Source organism: Teleopsis dalmanni, chromosome 2 (genome assembly GCF_002237135.1).
Source record: "Teleopsis dalmanni isolate 2A chromosome 2, ASM223713v2, whole genome shotgun sequence".
NCBI classification, from domain to species: Eukaryota; Metazoa; Arthropoda; class Insecta; order Diptera; family Diopsidae; genus Teleopsis; species Teleopsis dalmanni.
In genome coordinates this window covers 58406998-58433901 of record NC_051847.1, presented here as the reverse complement: position 1 = coordinate 58433901, position 26904 = coordinate 58406998, and the positions used below count along the sequence as shown (strand labels likewise).

At 29.5% G+C, this 26904-nt stretch overlaps 2 protein-coding genes across 6 annotated transcripts in view; both read right to left on the bottom strand.

Moving 5' to 3' along the window:
* Positions 1 to 26904, bottom strand: part of LOC119677836 (kinesin-like protein KIF13B) — a 170396-nt gene that overhangs the window by 93512 nt on the left and 49980 nt on the right. The gene's annotated exons all lie outside the window — the stretch shown is intronic.
* Positions 13851 to 25531, bottom strand: LOC119677838 (homeobox protein unplugged-like). Of its 3 annotated transcripts, none has more exons than XM_038089375.1 (3): positions 24653 to 25531; positions 14380 to 14645; positions 13851 to 14317 (listed from the first exon to the last, which is right to left on the bottom strand). In XM_038089375.1, exons 1-3 carry the CDS (start codon positions 25485 to 25487, stop codon positions 13916 to 13918), a joined length of 1503 nt encoding a protein of 500 aa, XP_037945303.1. In that variant the 5' UTR covers positions 25488 to 25531; the 3' UTR covers positions 13851 to 13915. The 3 variants fall into 3 exon arrangements, with proteins under 3 accessions (XP_037945303.1, XP_037945304.1, XP_037945305.1); XM_038089376.1 differs by having other exon boundaries at positions 14380 to 14627; XM_038089377.1 differs by having other exon boundaries at positions 14380 to 14618.

Here is a 26904-nt window from a genome sequence, read left to right as displayed (position 1 = left end):
CCCAACCTAAAAAGACCATTCCACTATATGTTTTTCTCGAATTTTACTTAGAAGCAAAAAAACCCAAAAAACTGATGACGTAGTTTGTGCGGCGTCAGTATTGTCGGTGCCGCCCATATCTCAGCATGTGGGTTGAAATTGAACAGTAATTGTTCACAAAAAAAGCAACAACAACAATGAGCTTACAAAGTTACTCCTATAAAATATCATATAGAAGGACTTTACTTTAAGCTTTTGTTGTTATACCAAAAAAAACTGATTGGAGTTCTCAGTATAAACAAGTACTTTTAAGTCATTGACACAAATTTGTTGATAATACATTTAACCCACCGAATTTTGTAGAACACAAATAACTCTCTATTCTATATTTTAAAGTTTATACCAACAAAAGCGCCTTCTAAAGTATAAAACTATAATATATATTTTATATATAATACCGATTTATAGCAATTCAGTTAAAGCAATTCATAATATTCATAAATATTGTTTATTAAGCGAGATTACATTTCGCTTTAGATATAGATCTTATCAATGTAGTCCAAATCATAATGAGTTTCGACAATCTATATATGTAACGTAGCCGATCCCAAGCCCGGTTGAAAAGGATGAGGGAACGTGACCAACTCATCTGAATGGCTTTTTGCACATCATAACATCTCAGGAAGTAGGTGAGGACAAACAACTCTTCTAGAAATCACTAAAGAAGCGAATCATCATAGTCTTTGAACTCATCACTCATTCATTAATCTTTACATATACTCTTAACCAACAATCAAAACCGCAACTAAACTATATTTCCATGGGGTAACAGCAGGCACATCGGATGTGAAGGTGAAGGTGCCAAATTTACGTTTGAGTATCTAGATGAAGAAAAGGATAGAAGAAAAGGATAGCAGTAAGTAAGTAAATATATGTAACATTTATTTATATCAAGAGCACAAACATCATGCACTGAACGAAAATCGATTTGGTTCCAGTAGTTGATTTTATTTATACATTCTACTTTATTCTAGAGCTTATAGAGTTTATTTTACTTAAGAGCTTAAACATTATTTGCGATTTGCGATAAAAATAAACGATTTGGTTCTAGATATAAATCCCTTCAATGAAGTTCAAATTATTTTAAAGCAACGTTATGAGTTATGGATACCTATAAGCATCTTATAAACTTCAAATATAGATCTTAGCAATGCAGTCCCAATAATTTTTGTAGCGTTAGTATTATAAGTAAAGTTTACTGACCTCATGAAACATTATATAGTAACTAAAAATTAATTTGACTTAATCTGAACTCCGAACCCTAATTTAAGATGTGAACTTAAATGGTTTTGACTAAACATTTTCCAGATCCTCTAAAAACAATATACGACGCGTACTCAAATAAGTTTCTTATGCTTCCCATCGCATTAACGCTCCTAAGGATGTGAAGAAGACCAATTTACCGAACTACAGGCACCAAACTGCCGCTAAAATGACATCTGTTGTTAATAACAAAACAGAATAATATATAAAGGGATGCTCCAATAGTAAATAATAGTAAGAGAATAAAAAGAATAATAAATCTTATATATTTATATATTTAATTATTTTATATTTTTATATATTTAATTATTTTCAAATAGGTAATTAAATTATTTAATGACAATAATTGTATTTTATCAAGTAAGATGAGATATATAGTAAATAATAAAAATAAAGGTTGTAATAATAAAAAATTTTGATCATGTTTTCAAGAAAGGCGCATTATTACATTATTGTGCATTATTACTCTCTCAACTATTGTATATTAACATAATAAATACTCTAGGAATATAATACATACACTTTACTTTTATCAATTTTTTCTTCACTTTACTTAATTCTTTATATAATCTTCTTTTAACGGAAAATTCTGGATATGGTCCTCAAGAACTTCAGAATGAAAGCAAGACTTAGCAATGCTAATTATTCGCCTAGTCAATTAAATATTTGCCCAGATATTTTTTATCAGTTATGCATAAGTACATCGCATTTTCCTAATATGTGTTATGATGACTCAGGATAGATTTTATGGCCATTTAATATATATTGAGTATTGTTAAGAGAGAGTAATTTATTACCTAATTAGAATGTATTAATTTCATAAAGCTTTGATTTTGCATGCAGCTGATATTTCTTCATTTTCAATATGTGGAACAACCAGAAAAAAACGATATATTTTACAATTTTGCTAAAAATCCGGAAATACTTGGCATAAGTCTGTTAAAAAATTTGCTATAGTTATAGTAAGGGTACAAGAAAATGATTTACACCATTTTTTTCTTAAAATTATGATGTAAAAATTGTTCCGAGCTCAAGTCGGCGTTTTACCGGGAGAGTCCATAAAATTATTGATAAGGTTTAAGATGATCGATGATTAAGATGATAGCAAAAAAAGTAAAGCATATAGGTGTCTTGAAAACTAAGTGAAAAAATTGTAATGAACTGCAAATTCCAATTTCCAAGTTGATGTTGAAGTCGAACGGGATTATATGTATAGTGTTGGTCAGAAAAGAGGAAAAGTCGGATTCAACAACAAAAAATGTGGTGCTGTGCGTTTTTTGGGATTACGATATAAACATCCATAATAAAAGTTATTGCCGTTTGACCTATTGATTAAATCGAATTTGAACTGCCAATGTGCGTGAATTTTTTAAGTTATACGAGAATTATGTGGGCACACCTAACTTAAAAGAACCAATTAACATATAGTAGTTTTTGCTCGAGTTTTACAAAAAAATTAAAAACAGAAGACATTAGTGCAGTTTCTTCATAACAACATACTAGATACGTTTGTACCCCATACAAATTTCTAATCTCAAATTTTTGATTTTTTGCGAATTATTAACCAATATGTTGTATAAATGTAACATTGTTGTCTTTCTATCTAAAAAAATATATTTAATATGTCTCATAGGCATATGCAATATATATTTCATAGCTATAGTTTCATAAAGGGCGTAATATAATAATTATATATATATAATATATGTGTAACGCTTTGAAAAAAACGTTGGAGATCATACCAGCGATATATTGTATACACTTGATCAGTATGACAAACCTATTGAGATCTATAAGTCTGTGTGTTTTTCTGCCTATTAATTTGGAAATACTACGGTGATATTATACAGCTTATTATCCTGTACTTTCTTTATTTCCAGAAATTACTTGAACAGTATGAAAAAACAAACCTATTTAGGAATATCAGTCTCCGTGGTTATTGTCTAGTTATTTGAAAATGCTATGGTGATCTTATGCAATTCGTTGTTCTGTACTTTCTTTGTTCTCAGAAATTACTTGATCAGTATGAAAAAACAAACCTATTTAGGAATATTATTCTCCGTGGTTATTGTCTAGTTATGGTATGGTGATATTATGCAGTTCGTTGTTCTGTACTTTCTTCCCAGAAGTCAACTAAGTGTGTTCTATAATTTGTTTTCTAAAGGAACCCGAAATATGTGTGTAATATACATAAATGTTTGTATGTATGTTTATCTACATGCATATATACATATATTTATATGTCTGTAGTATTTTCCAATGAAATTAAAACTTTAGAAGTACCGCCTTAAAGGATTGCCTACTGCATTCATGTGTAGTTCGTACTTTTAGGCATAACATTTTCGCGTTATCGTACCGATATATTGACAGACGAAAAAAATCCACTAACAGACGTTGATTTTTAATCAATGTTGTTAAATGATTATCATTTGATTGATTGACTGATTGAGTTGCACATATCCATTTCAAAATTACTTGATTACGATAAGTAATGATGACATTTGTTTTGCATAAATGCAGCCAAGTGTGCAGTATAAGTACAAGTGGAACTGGTAAGAGAAATTACCTAGAATTTGGAAAAAAGTCGAAAAGGGTTAGTTGAGGCGGAGATGGATAATATTTGCTTTTATGCAAAATCGAAAATTTCGATTAATTATTAGTAATGAAGTTGTAACTGCATGGTGGAATACTTTGTCGGCAATAAACCATGTGGAACCTTTAAATCCATAAATACAGCAATTTTGCTAACAATTACAGACGCTGTTCAACAACAAAAACTACAACGGGCAGCAGCAGTCGTCTGGAATTCTGAAGAAATCCAAAAAATGCATAATTGCTCACCTGAATTCCTAATTAGGTAATGTCTGCGACATTATTGGTTGCCTGGTAATTCATTTGTCTGCACGGCGATCTCGGTTGAATTTGGATTTGATGTATTTTATTGCAGTCGAAGTTGTTAATGTTAATACTTTTTAACGAATTTATTAATTACAATTATTTTTTATATTTCGGTTTTTATGCGTTTTATTTGTGATATCACCTAAAAACATATGAAAGCTTGTAAAGACGATTTTTCTGTACTGACCTGACCACTGGCATTTTGGAATATTTTAAAGTATTCTATGAATGTGTGCATGACGTTTTGTAGACTTGGGAGCGGATTTTGGGTGCACATTTTGATGAATCAGTTGATTCCCATGACTTATAGGCACGTACGCCATCAAGCAGATATCGACTTTTTAATGGAAATTAATATTTACAAATTGCTTTAATAAGCGATTTAATAACTTAATTTTTCATGTGACCACTTAAAAGTCCGTAGAGGACTCACTTTAAAGACTTTCGGTTTTTGTTTTTGTTTTTGTTGTTATTGTTGTTGTTGTTGTCAATGTCTTGTTAATTTCTTTGTGATCTTTTCTCTTCTGCCGATCGATCATGATAGTAATTCATTTCTCTTTAATATAAACACAAAGGCAATTTAAAGAATATAAATTAATAATTCCACGTGTAAACCGCGGCATTTTGATTAAATCAACTATAAAAAAATCTAAAATGCCGACAATTAAATTTTTTATGTATTCTGTAATGTACGAATATAGTAAATTTTGTTTTAAGAAAATCTATAATTATATAATAAAATTCATAATTACCAATTTTTTTGAGTTTTTCTCTAATATTTTTATGTCATAATGCATTATAAGAGAAATTTTTCCTTTGATCATCCAAAATTCTTAACCAATTCTTACCAATTCGCCTAGAGTTCGATAAATAGATTATTTTTGTTAGTTTTTTTTTTTCTTTTTTAATATATATTTATTTTTTATTATGGTATTCTACGGAAACCATTTATCAAAAATTGTCATATTATTTTAGGAATGTAATTAAATGTAATGACTGCATTATTATTATATTATTTAAACATTAAAAACGGGTGTCCGGATGTCTGCCATTGGTCGGCATTCACACATTTTTGACTTTGTGTTGGAGAATCCAAAGAGTTCCGTGCGATTAAAATAGTTGAAACGTTTAATGAAATCCAATCAATGATTTATGAGTGTTTATTTTAGATTAGAGACTGTTTAAAAAAATTGTTTTGAATTTAACAATACTTATCATGAACTTTTGTTGAATTTAATTTAATTAAAAAAATTTATATGACTAATAATCAATAGAGAGAGGGGTTTGGAAAGGTAGTGAATTACAACAACAACACCTTTTTTTTTATATTAATTAATTAAATTTTTGGCTGCCCATACAGCTGTTTCGAATCTCTGAATCTTGCCAAATACATCAGTGGCCTTGAAATCAAGATTAATTATTACTCCATACAATTAGATCGATAGTTAATCTCTTAAAATGCGAATTACTAACTAAGTGCTAAAACCAAAATAATTAAATAATTTAATTCATTAATTCAATAATAAGACGTTAATTTCAAAATAATTTTATCATTTGTAGCGACGATAATTCGAAGAGCGCCTAAGCTACCCGAACAACTTCAAACCTGTTCTTCGAATCAACTAAATAAGCTTTTCCTTCTAACCATTTTCAACCATGTTCTCTACTACTATTTACTAATATCTGACCATCAGATAATAAATAGTAGTTACTATATCTACTACTACAATATCTGACCATCTTTTTAACGCTCTATTTTTTTTTCGTATGTCAGATAGTTTTGCTCAAGAAATGTTAAGGCGCCAATCCTTGTATACGTAGTTGCTTTTTATCACGTAATATGTTATTCATTATTGTATTATTGCCAACGTAATCCATTCGATTCCCGAATCGGTGCATATATTTTCTTAAAAATTTATTTTTAAAGACCACTTATCTAATAATTTAAATATCTGTTAAATAAATTTTCACACTCATACTACTACCTTTTTGGTCATTTAAGTACTAAAAAACAATTTTTTTTATCTTATTAAATAATCAAAATTAGCTAATCATGAATGCATATGTATTTATATATTCATATAGTCTTCGACAAAGAGCTCACTAAATATTTATATTCTTTATTAGCTCAACAAAACGAAGCATGTCTGTCTCTATCTGAAGCTGTAGTGACGGATTAAAAATAAACAAGATTAAAAGAATATATTTGGTATCTTAGTACATATTAATAAGTTCTTCCAAAAATAATCTAATAATTTTAAGTAAAGATTATATTTTGTATATTTAGTATAAAATAATTATTTATAAGAAATTTATATTTTATCGAAAAAATATGAGGAATATATCACATTCATCAAGTTGCGTTGCACTTGGTGGTGCCTACTTTAAGGACAATTAAAAAAATGTTGATTAATGAAAAATATCATTTAACTATTATTAATTTCATTTAACTATTATTAATTTCACTAGAACCAATACATTTTAAAAGTAAGTCGATATACATTAAGTTGATATTTAAGGTTTGTTTATGCAAAAATTAAAAAAATAATTTTAAAGTAAATAAGTTTAAAGTTTAAAGTGATTTCGTAAAATATTAAGTCACTTATGTTAATGTGTAATAATTATTAAAACTATCACAACAGTGTAATTGTAAATTGCCTTAAGGTATACTTACAACTAGAGGGTTAAGGGTTTGCATAAAGAATTCCTTTTTTAAATTACAAAATACTGAATTATTTTTTTCACCAAACCCTTTAAATATTTAGAAAACGTTTAATTTTAATAAAAGTAACGAATGAATATAATTTTTTTATCAAAAACCAAATGGACACAACTGCATATTAAAGTATATTGAAACCAAAGTTTGACTACAAATCGATATCAATCGAAACATATGCCATTGAGAAATTAAAACTACTTTGAAATGGATATGGAACTGCGGGTAATAACAAACTAACAAATGAGATAAAATGTTGTAATATGTTTTGTGTGCTGTGACAGAGGAAGGCGTTACCACGCCTCATGACAAATTATGACAGCACACACAGCTTTGATTTATGCACTCTTTCTGTTGTATTTAAATTTGCTCAATTTGTGATAACAAGCCGTTGTATTTCAACTACTGGTGCTGGTGCTGATGCTGATGATTTTCTGATTTTCCCTATTCAGACGATAAAAAAATAATTTTGGATTTCCGCCGAACATATAAAGTAAACAGTCGAAATATGCAGAGAAAAACATATCTTTTTTTGCAAAACTTTTAAATGAATTTAAACTATGATTTCACTTTGAAAGGGTGATTTTTAATGTAAGTGTTAATATGCCATTTAAAATTATTTTTCACTTAAACGAAAAAATAACCAAAATTAAAAATGAACATTTTAAAAGCGACACGCCATTTTAAAACGCATAATTAATGGCAAAATAATGTAAAACGACATTTTTAACAGCAGCGTTTAGTGCGATGTTTTACTGCGTACTGTCCTCCTTTTCTTGCGTTATGTACTCGACGTACGCAATTAATACTGTGAATACTGTGATTGAGCGCTTGAACTTATGATAGACAGAGCAGTGTTTAAAAGGGTTACGTGGTAAAAATATTAGGTTAAAATTAAGAGTAAAATCTGACTCTATTGGAAACTATTCCCAATTAATTATTATGTTGAGGCTAGTTGAATCAGTGCACTTGAGCACTTTTACTCTCTATTAACTGCGAAAATCCTCATAACCCCTCTCTACGCCTTGACTGGATTATTGTTTTTCACTTCATCAGCCAAAGCAGTAATTAACCTCAAATCTGCATACCTCCCTGAAGAACCTGTAACCATTCTGAGATTCGATAACGCGGTGTTGGCAAGCTTGTCAGTTTTCGTAAATAATTTCGGGGCTCTATCCTTTATAATTTTTTGATCAGATAAATCTTGAGGTCCCTGAGGATGTCATTCGACCCAATTAATAACATTTTTAAAAAACAAATAAATTATTTTATATGATTAGTGCAATTATATTCAATCAATCATTAGTGGTGGCCAAAGAAATGTAGGGAGCTTAAGTCCTCACTATCTAAATGGCTCCGAAAAGCCCGAAACCTCATTTTGTATTTTTAGTTGTGCATAAAAATAATAATTATATATGATCGTAAATCTTATTTTATAGTCCCTATATAATTTATTTGGACTTTCTTTATCTTTGCCTTTGCTATTCGAAACAATTAATAATCAATATGTTTTCTCTCAGCAATTGTTAGTGAGAGTATACTTCATATGAAATTACAGTACATAATCTTATTGAAAAATGCACTCTCTCTCGCTCTTATGTGCACTTATTTTACTTTACAGCTCCTTCCAAAACTTTTTCCCTGTAGATATTCAGATCATCCCGGTATAAAAACACTAATCAAGAACGATCGTTTTAGTCACTGTTATCCAAACTATCACAAAAAGTGACGATACCAATATTTATACTGTTGTATGACATTTTTTGTAAGTGAACTCGATCCTTTTGTTTGTTTACTAAATTCTAAATTAGTGTGTTATAAGAGTATTAAGTACACTAAATAAAAGAATATTCAGATATTAACAACTTTCATTTAAGCGTAGTAGCTCGAATTTTCTCTCAATAAATAATAATAAAATCAGCATTCATTAAGCGAAATAAGGATGCAGTGTTGCCACTAGTTCAATAGTTAGAGAAGTCAAAAGTGGGATGCAGTTCAAATGGGTCAGCATATTTGCGAAATGGCTAGCTTTCAGGGTTAGTAAATATTTTTTATTGAAATTTTATTTAAAAATAAAATTGCAACCTAATAAATTATTTATTATCAGGAAGTGTAGAAAAAGTGCAGTAAATAGATATATAAGAAAATTGAGGTGAAATGAAATTTTGAACAACGTAATGAACATTCAGTTTTATTAGGATATTTCATTAGAAAGAAACAGAGCGAATGAAGAGTTAGAAATTCGCAAAAAAGGATTTTAAATTGAATGAACATACATGCAACATGGTACATTAAAAACCAAAATATCGTGCGACAAAATAAACAGGTAGCACAAACAAACACTAACTAATATTGCGATCATTTTATAATTTAATATATAAAAGCCGATTTAAGGATTGTAATTAAGACTCAAGACTTAAGACATACTTAAGTCACAATTGAGCCAGAACCAGAGTTAAGCTCTTTTCTTCAACATACGTAATTACATATAGTAATGCGTCCAGTTGGTTCTAATGTGTCCATCCTTCTATTCACAATAACGAGAAATGTGGAATAAAAAAAACTTTCTTAACTATTAAGGAGCATTTGTTCCTGTTTCCACTTCATCTACCAGTATAGAGACTCTAATTAGACCTATGATATCGCCGCTTATGGTATTAACTTCTATTTCATTGCAATGGGTACCTTGTCTGTATGTTAGGTTCCGTATTTTAAAAAAACTACGTTTTAGATGTACTAAATGCTAAAATTGTAGTCAAAAATTTTGAATTAACTACTTTGACTCGATTTCTTTTATTTTTTTATTGTTCAAAAGTAAGGAAAAACTATTACCTTTTTGTTTGTAAAATTAATGATAGCAGTAACATTACGGTTACCTGAAGTTTTAATTGAATTCAACTGAAACTCACAATTTCTAATTATTTTTAATGTATTATAGAATAATACATTATTGTTATATAGAGTTAGACAAGAACTGAAGTTCCAAAAACTCCATATTCATTCCACAGGATAATATAAAATCATTCTAATTTAATTGGAATAATATATTTTATTTTAATTGTCTTTTTAAAAATCATAGGTTTTCAATCCCACAAATCCTCTATCGCTATTGTGCGCCCATGTACTCCTCTGTGTGGTGTCGTAATTAAAAATTTGATGAATGAAAAACCGCCGCAAAGTACACAAATTTGTTTAAATTTCCCACAAAAACACTGCATGCGAAGTGCGGAGAGGGAATACGATTATATGTGCATATGTGAAAGAATAGAAAATGAATTAACTGGCTGCGATACTAGAGAGTCTCCCAGATGCCAAGTACGACAAATTACCGAAGTGTTACAAAGCAATAAAAATGAATGACGAAAAATAAGAACAGATTCCACTACGAGGAGGCGTGCCGCAACACATAAAACCAAAAACGAATTAAATACTTTGTATGCGTTTTGCACTTTGATGATACAAAAATACATTTCAGGAGGGTTGCTCCTTTCAATGCCTATGCTCTTGCCTCTACAGAGACATAGTCAGGTCTATGCTTCTCAACTGCTGTGCTTCTGGGTGTTGAGACTGTTGTTAATATTGCGGTGCAGCTTGTTTGAATTTGTAAATTGATGCTCAATTCGTTGTATCCTTATTAGCTGCGTTTTTAAATAAAAAGAATAATAACAACAACAACAAAACAATTTGTTAGATTTACAAAGTGAACAACGAAAGTCAAGATCACACTGCCTGGGCACACGCAAATGCCTACCCAAAGGATAAAATTTGTAAATCCTGCAAATATGCGCACAATTAGAAATCAGAAATCAACAAATCTGTGTGTGTGAACGCACACTTAAACGCAAAACACAAATTATGCAGCTAATAAGTCAACCTCAATCAGAGGGACTCACTTATTGTATTAGGAAAGTGTTTTAGTGAGCCCCTTTCACTCTTAATGCAACGCACAAAGAAGGCGTGACACGTGAGACACCTGGAGTGATTGTTTGCATTACGCTGTAAATGAGCCTAAATAAGACTCTGTGAGGATTTTTATGCTTGTTATCCTATCCTTTAAATTTGTTACAGCAGTGACGTAGATAAAAAGGATCAACTGCAAGTACACATTGCACATATATATATATTATATTTTTTTACATTTTTGTTTAACCATTTGTACGCCTATGTCGTATAAACGTATTATAAGGAAAATTACAGAGAACAAATCATATAAATTATTTTTCCTATATCCTTTTCAGATATTGTTACAATTTGGTGCGTTAAATTGCACAATTTGATATGGATTTCATGTGCAGTTGACTTTTTCAAAACGATGTCAATAACGTAACGAATCCCAAATGGACACTCCAAACTCAATTATATCGAAAGCAGTAATTTGTGTTTTTTTTAGTTACCCTAATCTATAAATACTCCAATAATTGTAAGTTTCAATTTTTTGTTTTTGTGAAAAATTAATATTCTAAACGTTTTTCATATGTTTAAAATAAGCGATTCTGAATATAAGGATTGTCTAAAAATTTAAGATATAATACCGTGTTTGAATAACAGTATATATATAATAGTATATTGTATATACAACTAAACTAATAAACAATAAATAAACTATTTAAATTTAGATTGTAAGTTTGTCTAACCATGGATCCCCTATATGTTGGATTTTAAAAATCGTAATTATTCTTAATCAACTTAATCATCCATACATATATAATATATTATATACAATATTTTTTTAACACTCAGAGTCGCTGTACCTTATAACAGGACTGCCCAGATAAGATAATATCGCGGCCCAATACAAATCACTGAAGAGGTTGAAGGTCCTCAAGATTGATTCGATCAAAAAATCATAAAGGATAGAGCCCTGAAATTATTTACGAAAACTGACAAGCTTACCAACACCGCGTTATCGAATCTCAGAATGGTTACAGGCTCTTCGGGGAGGTATGCAGATCTGAGGTCAATTAATGGATAACAACTTCAATTAATGAAGTTGTTATCCTACGAAAAATAATTTGTGTTATATATAATGGAATGATTTATGGCACTGGATATCAGTTTTTCAAAGCGTTGCATAAAGAAATATATACTAAAGTCTTTGTCAATTTAATTAGTTAACGTAAAGTGTAATACATTATTTAAAACATTTTAATTCATTTACTTGGGATACCATAAATATAAAATAATGTGATATTAAATATATAATATAACAAAAAAAACTTTGCCTAATAGATAGATAGAATAGAAACACGTCGCAGGCCGTATGCGTTGAACAACCCTGCCTTAGAATACACATTAGAACAGTAACAGATAACTATTTATAGTAGTTATCTTTCTATTATGACACATAGTATTATGAACAATTTGTATTAACTATTATCAATTTCTATTATAATTTTCTAGATAGATAAAATATAGATATATATAGAAAATTAATATAACGTATAATGTAGAAAACATCCGCCTTTTTTATTACTAAATAATATTGATGTCGATATATCTAACAACACTAATCCAATTATATCAAGCAGTTGTAAAATATCTAAAGATATATGAAACTTTATTACTAAAAAACTAAAAGTACTCCCGACAACCCGACAAATTTATGGGACTTACAATAAGCTATGATGCGATGATGAACGCTATGATGTCACTAAAAATGGCGATTAAATTTTGCTGCTGGTGGAGCAAGACCGACACACAAGCTGTCAAGAGATAAAAGAGATACTAAACATCAATCACATAATAGTTTTAAATCATTTAAAAAGAAAAGGGTAGCTACACATATTCCAACGAGAATGTCTCTTATACCTAAAACTGAATGAAACTTTTAATCATACTTATTATGACTGCTGTTTTTTATCTAGTTAGAGCCGAGAATAACCCATCAGATATTAGGAACTTTTCAACGGCCTTCATTCGGTAGGCTGAGTATCTTTTTTTACTTAGGGTTAGTTGTAGGACAAAAGACTACTATGCTATATTAGAACTGTTTTTCCTGACAAGGTTCAGCTTCAAATTCTTATAAGAATGACGGTTAATATTTGTTAATATTATTTTGATTGTATATTAAACTTAAACCAAATGTCAATGTCATGAATTGTATTTTAAAGAATTTTAATAGCATTGTGTAACGGATGTTTATAGAACAAAAGTTTTTAAGTTTAAAACAATTTTGCGTCTAAGTAATTAAGCTTACTTAAAGGTGAGTAATAGAATACTCATAGTTAAGGAAATGGGATATAATGAGATCTACAATACTATATTAACTACATCATCCAATATGGTATTATGTTATAATAATTATATTTGCACTTTTTCATCGTATAGAATCAAGCTTATACGATAAGAAATTCATATTTAAATTGATCTTTTTATCTATATCTCTTGATCTCTTACATTATTTTAAGTGAAATTAATAGTTTAACATATACCTGATTATTTTAATAGTGACAACTAATACGTTTATTATAACTAGCGATTGTTTCTTCACTCTTCCGACTCTTCCACTCCACTACTACCAATATGCAAGTTATGCTGCTTTTGTATAGAATTCTTGTATAATTTCTAGTAGTTTTATAGTTTAACAAAATCCAAATTTTATAATATATTCACTAAGCTTTTAAAGACACTGTCCTAACAAAAAAGAGTGGTATGGTGATTTTCTTATGGAAAAATTATCTTAGAATAGCCAATTTTACCAAACTCCGTCGTCAAATTGGTCCGCTTTGGAAACTGTAACCCCGCATTTTAATCTTATAGATACATTCATTTGTAACTAAATTAAAAAGTTATTACGATTAAATATGTTATTAATTTCAAAAGAAATTAGTTTTTTTTTATTTTTAATTTAAATATTTACACTGAACTTACACAAATGTTAACTTAAATCAAATTAAAATCAAAAAATTAAAAAATAATTTAAAAATTTGTGACTTAATTAAAATATTTAAAACACAAAACACATGTTAAAGGAAATCATATTAATTGAAACATAAACTCTTAATAAATACTACGCGCTAAAGCCAATGAGCCCGTCATGGTATTCGCAACCATATTAGCCGCCACCATCAAAGCCGCCGGCTGATTCACGACATTAGCACCATTACTAACCACATTAGGAACAACGTTTGCAGCAACTCCAACCAAGTTGCCACCATTAAATTTTTCAAAACCACTTGCATCGGTGGGCATTTTTTTACGCAGATCTGGTTTCGGACCACTAAGACACATTTTTTCCATTTGTTGATGTTGCGAACGAACGGCGAAACGATTTACATGGACCGGTATCGGCACAACTATTTTTGTGCCACCATTTGTACCATTTCGACCAAGGCCATGTGATGTCAGACCCGCCTTAACACGTTTCCATTTTGCGCGACGATTTTGAAACCATATTTTAACCTATTCGAATTATTATATATAAATTTACCATAATTGATTTATTAAAAATTTTTTTAAATTACCTGGACTTCACTTAGTTTTAGTGTCGTAGCGATTTGGCTTCTTTCAGTCAAACTTAAATATTTCTTGGCATGAAATTCTCTTTCTAGTTCCAGTAACTGTTCAGAGGTAAATGCTGTTCTTCTGCGTCGAGATTTAGAATTACTGCTACTACAACCACCAGAAGCGTCTTTACTTAAATCGTTATTAGTTGAGTTGCCTTCATCGTCGGTGCAATCCTCTGAGTCTGAATGCGGATAATCTGCAAAAACTGTGGAATTAATTGCAGCTGTAAAACAGTTAAAAAAAATAAAAAGATAAAATAAAAATATTTAATTGATATTTTAATTTAATTTTGAAATTGTAGCTGTTTTTAGGTGACTGAAATTTTAGATAGATATGAAATTATAGCTGTTTTTAGATAGATGAAATTTTAGATAGATATAAAATTATAGCTGTTTTTAGATAGATGAAGTTTTTAGACTTTTGAGAATTAGTTAATAATTTCTATGTATTATAATAAAATGTATAATTTCATTTTTATTCCTTTTAGTTAAGAAGAAAAGTGTTCTCGGATGCCATAGAAATATGTCATGGTATGTCATAGAAATCGATACCAATATCATATCGAAAAATGTTCGTATAAATATTGAAGAACTAACAAATCTTTAAAATTTTCAGAGCAAGTTTTAGACCTTGAGGACCTAAACTTTGATTAAATAGAGGAGTCATCTTTTTTTTATTGTATTACTCGCTGCTTTCAACATTCTTTTTCCAGCTATAAAAAAATTATAGACCTTGAGGAGCTTAACATTGATTAAGCAAACAGAATATCTCGTTTGTATTGTATTACTCACTGTTCTCAATAATGTTTTCCCAGCTATAAAAAACTGCAGTACTGTATTAAATATTATAAAGATAGTAAAAATGTAGTATAAAGATCTAGATACTGTTGAGTACAATTCCACAATAACATTGTTCTTCATATATCAAAAAAATAAAAATATAGAAAAAATTACCTAACCATCTGTTGCAACATCTGGTTTGTATTTAGTAATTATTATATGATATTTATGTTATTACTAAATATTATTAAACATATTTCTATATTAATCATGTATGGTAGGTTATTACGAACGAACTGTAATAAATAATATTAAGGCTGTGTGCAAATTAAACTAAATTGACTTAACTAAACCAAATTTTTTAAAGAAATTGTTGGTATTTTATATAGTTTCAAATACTGTGAAATATAGCTTTACGATTTTTATTCAGTAAATTCATAAACCTTGTTCGATAACTTATGCATCCTAAAAAACCACGAGCTGTACGAGCTTTATCACGACATTGATATAATTCAGCAAATTAAGATGCTTCAGCGAAAAAGATATTTGAAGCGGTAGTTGGTGGAAGAATGTGTCCGTGTAGTTATGCATGTAGTGTTATATATATAACAGTAATTATATTATATAATACGATATAAGCAGAGAAGTCACTAATAGAGTCAAGTTAAAATAAATTCTTAATTCTTTACGGCCGGGAATGAAACTCGGCGCTAAACACAAAAACAGTAATAAATAACAAGATAGCTCGGTTTTAAAGAGATGACAGGGCAATTTTATGTCATAATTTCAGCCTCAAAACCAACTTATGATGTATTAAGACAGCAAAAAAGATGACTTAAGTATATCTTAAGTCAGTATTTTGACTTAAATTACATTAAGACCGAAAAGTTTTCGGAAATTCTCATTTAAAATTCGCGCGCTGTATATTTTTCGATATTTTAAGTTTATGTAGTTTGGCAGCAAATTAAGGACAATTACTATGCCAAAAATGAGCGCGATCTGTCAGACAGTTCGTTTACGGCAGCTGTTGAAACCAGTTCACCTCAGTAGTGCGTTGCGAAAAAAACAATGGAAAAAAATATTGAACAAAGAGTTTGCATCAAATTTTGTGTTTCGAACGAAATTTCGTGTGCAGAATCGTTGCGAATGCTACAAAAGGCTTATGGGGAATCAGTTTTATCGAAAACTCAAGTTTATGAGTGGTACAAAGCCTTTCAGGACGGTCGTACGACCGTCGAAGACATTTCGCAACGCACTACTGAGGTGAACTGGTTTCAACAGCTGCCGTAAACGAACTGTCTGACAGATCGCGCTCATTTTTGGCATAGTAATTAAGGACAGTGCTGCCAAACTACATAAACTTAAAATATCGAAAAATATACAGCGCGCGAATTTTAAATGAGAATTTCCGAAAACTTTTCAGTCTTAATGTATGACTGTATAATCGATCGTGTGAGTCGTGTAAATTACAAATTAATTTTACTACTATCATTTTTTTCATTTATAATTAAATTTTCTTTCAATGAAAATTCACTATATAAGAGAAAAGTTTGTAAATAAAAATTTAATTTAAATTTAAATTTTAAAATTTTCAAATTTAGCATCATAAAATTTTTTGTTTCGTAAAATATTAAATTACTTATGGTTTAATTGTAATAATGATTGTCACTATCCTTGCAGTTTAAATATAACGTTAATACAATCTTGAGAACTAGAGGGTTAATAGTGGCAGGTCAAAAACTTAATGATTGTCAACTAACATATAAAAAGACAGACAGGTGTACAACACTAAATAGATTTTTCTAATAACGGTTCTAAAGAAGATCCACCAGCTCCTACATTATGTTAAAAAAATCTCAGTGAAATTAACACACGCCCTACTAACAACAGTCTGAAGAGCAAATAATGAAAATTACAACAATTTAATAGTTAAGTTATAATAAATTGTAGTAAACTCTAAAGCGATTATTATGTAGCTCTTATCTTTTCATATTTTTCAGGTATGTTAGTAAATTTTTTCTGTTCTTTTTAGTTAAATAAATAAATTCAAATAGTTTTATTATTATTTACTAGTCTATTGTTAACTATAGTTACAGGGAGTCCACTACCCTGTTACCATAATGGACTTAGTAAAGAATGAATTGAAATATCAAAGAAAGAATATGAAAACAAATTAAATGGACAAGTCAGTGAAAGATTTTGGAGTTCAAACCCCCTATAAAGTTTCGGATCATTTTACACTAGATAAATATGATTTTTTTCAATTATATGATATAACATGAACTTTGAATTAATTTTCAAAAACCATCATCTTAAATGAATCTCTCTATCCGCTCCAGGGTCATATAGTGTTAAATATGTTTCTCTTGTCATAAAAATAGATAAATAAGTAATGAACTAGAGTAATAAAAAACTACATAATTCATGAGCCAAACGAAATTGTTGCAACGCCCACAATATCCTGTTTTTAATAAATGCTAAAAGGCATTAAGAGAAGCGCATCAGCATCAGCAGCAACAACAACAACAGAAACAACAATAGCGCTTAAAGCAGTAACAAGGCATTGACAACATCAGCATCTTGAATTCATACGCTATGTTTAGGGTTAATGGGGTGTATCATAACTTGTGGCAAATATGATAGCATCATTTATATCATCATCACCATCGTCAATACCCCCACTGTCGCCAACACTAACAATCTTAACCACCAACGACACGACACGATTCGCAATCATTGTTGAACTGAGCTGATACTTAATATTCTTTGTCGCAAGTTGAGCGTAAAAGTTAAACGGTTCGCTTGTCTGTCAAAAAAAAAAACTTTTATCAAAATTTGAATAAAATGATAAACTTGTATCTTTTACGAATTTTATACTTCACTTTCCTCCCCTGCTCACTTATTCAATCATCACCAAATTAAGTAATTTTTGACTTAACGGCTTTGTTGCTGCTGCTTTTTTAACACTTATATGCTTAAGTTAAGCTTTCATTGATTTATATCGCATCGCCGAAATGTTTGTATGGAGCATTTAACTTAACCACATATTAGCAGTAAGAAGCGCAGAAAAGTAGTCGGTCACTGCAACTGTCATTAGTGCACTACTTTCATATAAAAACTAAACAGTAATGGTTTCGATAAAATGAATAATTATAATTAGAATTTATTAAACATTAGATTATGTTGTACTATACCGACGATTCTAAGAATTCACTTAGGCTTATTGGCCCATTGTGTTACCGTATAAGAAACTCAAAGGTTCAAAACCCACCTTGACAAAGTTTAAGATGTACTTTAGAGGGAGGGCTTGGAGTTGGTCTAAATCCTTAAAAAAGGAAACACCTGAAATAGTAAATAGTCGCCACGTATACGCTGGGCAGTAACAAAGCAGATGTGCGGCACTTTCATTGTCCTCTCCACATTCACGACAGAAATTATTTAAGAACGAGATTCAATCTTCTAACATGGTTCGCTAAATATTTATTTCTATATATATTTACGAAATATATAAAGTTACTAACTTTAAACAGTAATTAATAATGTTCTTTGGGTAGGATAAATATGTTACTTATACATTAAGATTTGTACTTGAGAGTGTTTATTATAGTTGGATGTTGCATTTGTTCATCTTGAACTAAAAATGGAATTAGTTCTGTAAAAACTGTTTAAACAAAACTAAATAAACTGTTTATGTAAATCTATAACTATTGATGAAACATGATAAATATTAATGCTATCAGTTGAGAAAGGTATAACAGCAGTTCTTTATAATGGCTGCAAATGGATTACCTCAAAAGAAGTAGCATAATAACTGGAACAGATTATACAACATTATGCCACAAGTAGCATAATAACTGTAACAGATTATACCACATTACTGGATAAATAAAACGGCATAACTACGAAAAAATGTTCTAAAGAAAATATTCGGTTCATTAAGCAATTCATTAGCTTTGCTTTGTTAAACGTCGAAGGTAAAATTTCTCAATTTCGTTTTCAAACTCCTTATCCACCAAATCTGACCAGTAGCAAAAATTTTTCCTTCCCAAAATTAAAATTTAAGCTCATAGATCGAAAATTTTAGTTAAATGAAGAAATTATGTCAAAAAAATAAGCAACAACAAGAAATTGAAAAACTTGTCTTTCTATATTGGACGAAAAACTTTAGACCATCAATTCTAATATATGTTATATCTTCACAAAACTCATGAGGAAATAATTACTAGGAAAAAAAATAGAGGTTTTCGGCTTAAAGCGGAGCTTTCAACTATATTTACTTGGTTTCTCTATTCTTCATATAATATTGCAAAACATATAAAACAGTATTGTGCAAAATACCATATATATAACAATAAGTAATCACTTGTGCATATTTAAGAAAAAACACTAAGGAAAAAAGAAATATGTATTGTAAAAAATTAATAGAATTTTTAGAACATGTTTAAAGTATATATTAAATAAATAGAATATAAGGAAAGAAAACAAATAAGAAAATTCCTCAACACCATTTGTTAGTTATAATAAATGCAGGTGCAAGACGTATATAGTATATTTTACTGTAACTAATCCAAATATTTAAAATATCTTCAACTTAAAATAGAAAAAGTCGTCAAATTTATTTTAAGTTTAGTTCTAAGTAATATTAATGCTACTTAATATGAGTTTTAAGTAGATCTGTATATAATATAAAAAACAGGCAAACCTCTAAAGAACGACATTTTTTGCTTGACCCACTTATAACAGACTAAACAAAAATAATAATCCAATTCATCCGCTAAGTTACGAGTATAAAAGTGGACCACTTTTGGTGTCCAACTAATTAAGTTCACTTGAAAAATGTAGCTCACTATAAATTTAGTAAACCAACAAGTAAATTGTTTTCATAAGTGTTAATGTTACCGTTGTGTCGCTATAATAATTCTATTACAATTTTTACCCCCATAAATAGCAGTCGAAACGACTCTCAGACACACACAACGAAATTTTTATTTATAAATATGCACACATATATATATAAAAAGTTATGAATACTCTTACCACAAAATTTCTATGTGGCAGCTCTGCTTGCGTTATGAATATTTAATTCAATTCGTTTCGCCTTTAACGAAACAACAATAATAACAACAACAATTGCTACTACTGCTATTGCTACTACTTTCGAATTAAGTTTGTGCTTTGATTTATTCAGTTCACATTAAAAAGTTGTTATTTTAATGCGTAAGCTGGGTGGCAGTATAGCATGGCAGTACTGCGTGGCAGTGCTGCGTGGTAAACAGTGTAAGTGGTAAGCGGCCATTTAAGTGTTGAATTTTACATGTAATAAAGAAAAATCCTGTTCGTCATAATTGTATTTCGCTTCATGGTTTAAATAGCCGTCAGTTAGTGTGAATGAAATCATTTGTTGAAATGAAAGTTTTCATCTCCTTCCACCATAAAAACTGAGCTGCAAGTGTCAACATGTCAGTTGAATATGAAGAGCAATGCAAGAGTTGAGATCTTATGATTGACACTCTACATGGGTCTTTTAATGCCTTTATGCTAATTTCAATTATTTAGCATAGTTAAAGAATAATAAACTTAATTAACCGCATCCTTTTTAATTTTGAAAGCAAAATGTTTTTATTGATAACAAAAAGTATGAAGCTGGATACGTTAAAAACGAATATTGGAAATAATATTAGTAAAGGTATTAAAATCTTTACTATTAATTTTTTTTTATCTTTTAAAATTTAAATTTATCTAGTATAAGATCTTTTGGGTAATTACCAGTATATAAAATTTATACAAAATATTCGTAATTTTTTTTGTGCGGGGAGGATTATAATGACTACGCACTGACCACATTTTGGCGCCCCGGAAAGTGAGAGCTCGAATATTCGTTATTAAAAATATATATGAATTTTATGTACATATATAATATACAGTATGTTAAACATTCAAAAGTACAACAATACAATATAATACAATAAAAACACAGTATTTTATTATATTAATACATCTTTTACATAAACTAAATTTTTTCCTGTTTCCGTAGTTCATCTCTCTAGATTATTATATTAACAGTATGCTCAAACTGAAATTTGTATCATAATAAAGGCCATTTATTACAATAAATGATAAATGTAATTCATTACAATAAATAACAATTATTATGACTTTAACTATTACCAATGCATTTATTATAATGAAAACACAAAGTTTTTGGAGTAAACGGAGGCAATTAAATAATTTAGCAGGTTTTATTTATGTCAGACCTAATTGATTAGCATTAGACCCGATTGATTTGTTTAAATGGTTTATGTATAGAATCAAGTTAAAACGAACAGGAAGAATATTATAAGTTTCGGGTAATATAAAAAATTGAAATAAAGAATTAAATTATTATTGATATGATGTAGTTTATCGTCTGTTTAAATTTATTTTTATTATTTATTTAAATGCGTTTCATTGTTCGGGTCTGGAAGCTGATAGGAATCTAAATATAAACAAAAATTAAGTTATTATCACTTAGAAAAAATAATACATTTTATTAGTGATACATTAGAAATAGTGAAATAGAATACATTTTCATGAAATAGTGATATAGTGAATAATTTTTAACCTTACTATAAATCTATAATTGAATTTTTATATTGAATTTTTTATTAAAAATCAGTTTTCGGCTTTTCTTATCTATGTATATATGATATGCGTAATTACAAAAAAAAAAAAGAAAATGAATATATATATATTATACAGAGATAAGTAGACATTGACGAAAGAAGCGAGAAAGACCAGAGCTCTCAATGTTTTTACATTACAATCCTCGATTAATCTTTAAAAAATATATTTAATTAAAAATAATCCACAGATATTTATCAAAGGATTTGCAGAAAAGAAATAAGTGATTTTTTTTAAAGCATTCAGCGGGCTTATAATTATACATATTATTTATTATTTAAGTAATAGGCTATTAAAGCACCCCGACCTAAAAGATCTATTGTGCGCCTAAAGGCCCAATTAGGACAATTTTAGACTATTTATAAATCTTGTAATTGCTGTGGGCTTAATTTTACCTATTTGACTTGGGAGTAATATCCCGCTTCCAATGTAATCGAGTCTACGTCTTGCCACCGCTGGGCAATTGCATAGAACATGTTCTGATGTTTTATTCTCCTCGACAGGAATCACTTTCTACCACACCTATAATCTTTATGTGGTAATTCAGTCTACAGTGTCCTGTAAGAAGTTCAATGTAGATTTTAATATCGTCTCTGCTAAGGCCAAGGATAGCATCAACTTTGATGTGATCAGGATCAATGAATCTTTTTAACTGTCGCATGCCTGTTTGGGCTCTCCAGTGTTCAAGTAGATGTTATTTCTCCCGTTCACATAATAAGCTATTTGTGAAGCTATTTATTACCCCGCAGAAGGGCTGTGGACCAATGAAAGGAGTACATGCACCCTTCTTTGCTAGAGAGTCTGCTATTTCATTGTCCTCATGCCATTCGTGTCCCGATACCCACACAGGAGTAACATAGTTCCTCGATGCTAGGGTGTTGAGAAGTTGAAAGCATTCCCAAACCAACTTTGATTGGAATAAGGATTTTGCTAAAGATTTTAGAGCTGCTTGGCTGTCTGACAGGTAATTATACATAAGCTCAACATATATATATATATGTAAATTCACTCTAATGTATTAATAAATATCATTTTTATTAACAATGTTCAAAAACTGTTCTGGTCAGATTTAGATATCACACTATAAAGGCTATGAATTAACAAGTCTTGTCATCTCAAATACAAATATTAAAATAATTTCCTTTATCAACTTTGCAAGTTAAATTTAAAAATCGGTTTCTGAAACTTTGATCAGGATGTGTCATACTAAAACGGGTCTTCCGCTCTACAGAAGAGGAAGCTCTACCATAACTGAAACCAATCAGTCCTGTAACTCCTATGCTGGCTATGAAGCTACTTGCGAGTGACTTATATAAAAAAAGAGTGAGAAATGTACAATACATAAACTTATATCACAATATGTATTTAGTATATTTCTTAAAGTTTTTGAGATACATCTTACTTAACTTATTAACAATTATAGAAATACAAGTAAAGCGTAAAATGTAATGATAAGAATATTCTTTTAACTATGAAAGAAAGTTGAAGTCATAAAATTATGCTATGAAATAATCCTCATAAAGCACGTTCAATATTAATAGATAGAAACTTTTTAGAGACTATTGTTGACTGGAAACCACTATTTAGTGGTATCCGAAAAGCATTAAAAAATATCGTGAATAGAAGGGTACTTTTTATTAATATAACCAATTTAAGATTGGAAAACATTTTTTAACGGACTACTTCGACTTATGTTATCATCTTAATAAAACTATACTATGCATTAATAAAACTATTCTTCCTGGCAGTCTTTCTTTATATGAACTTGAATCTTCATTTTACATTTTATATAGTTCAACTATTCTACGGAGGATACTTAGAAAAACTTTTTGGTCTTTAGTACCCGAACCGAGAATATCTATTGTGCAGTTGAAGGTATGATTTGTCATTCAAAAATTTTATTAAGTTTGCAGTGCATTTGCTTGTTTTGAAGATCAAAATGTAACAAAGTAACTCAAAGATTGGAAAGAGCTTGAACATATTTATTGACAAAAACTGTATCACTTTAATTGAATAATAAATAAAGTTCGTAAAACTGTTCATTGTAACAAGTTAAAATATATCTTTTACATTAACAAGTACAATTCTTATAAATTAGGAAAAAACCAAATATTATCTGTGAACAAACAAATTTCTTGAGCGTCCTGGTACTCACATCACTGTTGACAACTATAAATTTTAAGTTGTGAAAGACTTTGCATAATTAAGAACCAGCGCAAAAAATTACGTCAGCCTAGTGATTTAACGAAGCATCACTCTTGCCAACCGTTGTTACTTCATGCTAAGAAGGCAATTCAAAGATAAAGCCCTCAGTCTACAATTCAAAATCATAGTCTACAAGCCTCTTATCATGACTGTCCTGTTGTATGATGCAGATGCTTAGACTACAAACGACAGTGATGAGAAGACATTAGAAGCATACGATTAAACAATTTTTGGAATATCTATGGACCCGCATGCATTGGCAACGAGGTACGAATTAGATAAAGCAGTGAACTATATGAGGTATACCGCGACATTAACGTAGTTAAGCGTATTTCGGTGGAAAACATGGCACAGTACGTCCATGTGGGCCTTCGATGCTATTAATTGGATACAGTAAGTCACTAATCAGGTTGACTAGTAGAATTTACTAGACATGGTAAATATTATAATAAGTATTATAATATCGTACCTATAATTCTAATAGAAATAGATTTTAAATTAAAAAATATGGAAGTTTTAAAAAACTTCAAACCTCTTTCAATAAAAAAATAAAAATACTTCTGTCAATACAAGCATTTGAAATTACCTCTACTCTTATCCAAATCAGTGCTATAATTTTGCGGTGACATAGTTAGGCTAATATCACTGCAAGAGTCTCCACTGCAATCAAAATCCTCATCCATACCAACATCCAACGTAGGCTCAGAGCATTCACTTTGTTTTGAATTGGAGTCTGTTATTAGGTTACCGGAGCTAAAATTGCTACCATATGGCATGTTGGTGGTTGTGATCAACTCGTTTCCAGGCATGTCACCCATAACTTTACCTATATTTTGTAGACGTGCATGCAAACTTAAATTGTGCACATAATCTCCATTCATTAGCTCAGTTGTCATTCTCTGTCTCGGGCTGTGAGCGCGGATAGAATTTGCATGTGAACTACCGACGCCAATATTTAGATTTTGTAATAATAATTTATCACGATAATTTGGATCACACGAAGACAGCTGCGCTGTTGTCGGTGTGCTAAGTAAAAAATGATTCTCCAACGCATTTACCGGTAACCTGGAAATATCATTCTCCGCAAGGTTTTGTTTTGTGGTTTGAATGTTGCTGTCCGCAATTTGTTCTTTATTCATATTTGACAGGTAGCCACCGTTGGTAATAAGCTGTGATAACCGATCGTGATTTTGTACAAAATAACCATGTATCCAAGGATTATACAATGGAAAATTTGTTAGACCTAAAGCAGATGAAGCCACCATGGCGCGTGCATTTAACTCATCTTGTTCGCGATCGCGTTTATTGCTTTCAAGCGTTTTTGTTACATTTTGATTTGCTATTAAACTTTCAATAGAAAATGGCGTAGGAAATTTTGTTAACTTGCCAGTATCAGCGCCAACTTGATGTGCACTCTCCATGTTAACACGTTTATAAATTTTATTTATATTTTACTAAATTATATTTTTAAATATTATAAAACGTTAGTTACACTACACAATACATTAAAAAATTTTATTAAAATATTAAATTTTTAAATAAATTGTTTCTAAATTTCAAGAACAACGCGTTTCGTTATTGTTTGAGCGACGAGCTGCAACACTGAACTGAATTAACTAGGAACACAAACAATCCCTATGCCCAGCAAGCAATCGCACATTTCCAACACACAAAAAGCACCACCAAAACTTGTATTACTTGTATGCACTGTTCCGCCCATCACACAAAAATCCAATATGGCGCATGCCAATGCCATGCAAAACGCTTACAATTGGCTGTAACTATATAAATATGTATGTGCTTAAACGGCTAAATGATGAACATTTAACGTTATTTATTGTTGGAAGCCTAATTGAGTTCGTTCGTTCGTTTGTATGCGTATGATTTGTTTATTTATTTTTGTGGCCTGTTAATTGCGTTCTGCTTGAATCGTGTTATAATCAAACTGTCCGATATATTGCACAGAACACGCCCCCGCATTAATGACAAAGATTAGCGTTGACCAATTTGTAGACACTTTAAATTCAAACATTAAGGAAACTGAGTGTAACGAAAACATTAGTTATGCTTCATTAGCAACAATTTACGTTTGTCTTCTAAGAGCAACAACAAATACTTGCTTGCATATACTTACACTTGAACAATCACAAACATATACAAATAAACAATAATTTCTTTATATAAAAAAAAAAATATTTGAAGAAATAATTTACATTCTACATAAATTTTATTTGCTTTACATAAAATTGTATTAAATAAAATATAACGAAATGATTCATGTCGTCGACATAATTGCAAAGTGATTTTTGATTTAATTTTAATTTTGTGGGTATTTTGTGATTTGCATGGCGTTGCAAATTAATTAAAATTATATTAAGGCGAGTCGTTCTCTTTTAACTGAAACAATCGATACATTTCTGTGTATGTATTTTAAAATGAAATGAATATATCATAAATTGATATATTTAGGACACAATTTGTTAGATTGATATTATATAAATAATCTAATTTTAATTTTAAAATAATTATTATATTAAAATATATACTAAAAGTTTGTTAATAATTGCATTCTTAATAATATATACATTCAATATAAAAAAATAAAAAAAATATACGAAATATAAAAAAATAAATGAATAAATTAAAATAATAATACTTTTAAAATTTTAAATATATTTTTTTTTTGTTCTTTTTGTATTCTTGATAAAGGCTCAAAAAGAAAGGTTTTCACTAATATTTCAAATATACTCCATATTCATTTAAATGTTAAATGTTAAATTTTTCAAATAATATACAAAGTTTTTAAATTATTTTTAAAAATTATATATTATTTTCACC

Excerpts from the sequence above, each read along its gene's own strand:
- LOC119677838 (XM_038089375.1), bottom strand. The coding sequence starts at position 25,487 with ATGGAGAGTGCACATCAAGTTGGCGCTGATACTGGCAAGTTAACAAAA. Across the intron at positions 14,646-24,652 it reads TGATTTGGATAAGAGTAGAG|CTGCAATTAATTCCACAGTT; the intron begins GTAATTTCAAAT and ends ACTGTTTTACAG. Across the intron at positions 14,318-14,379 it reads TAAAACTAAGTGAAGTCCAG|GTTAAAATATGGTTTCAAAA; the intron begins GTAATTTAAAAA and ends TAATTCGAATAG.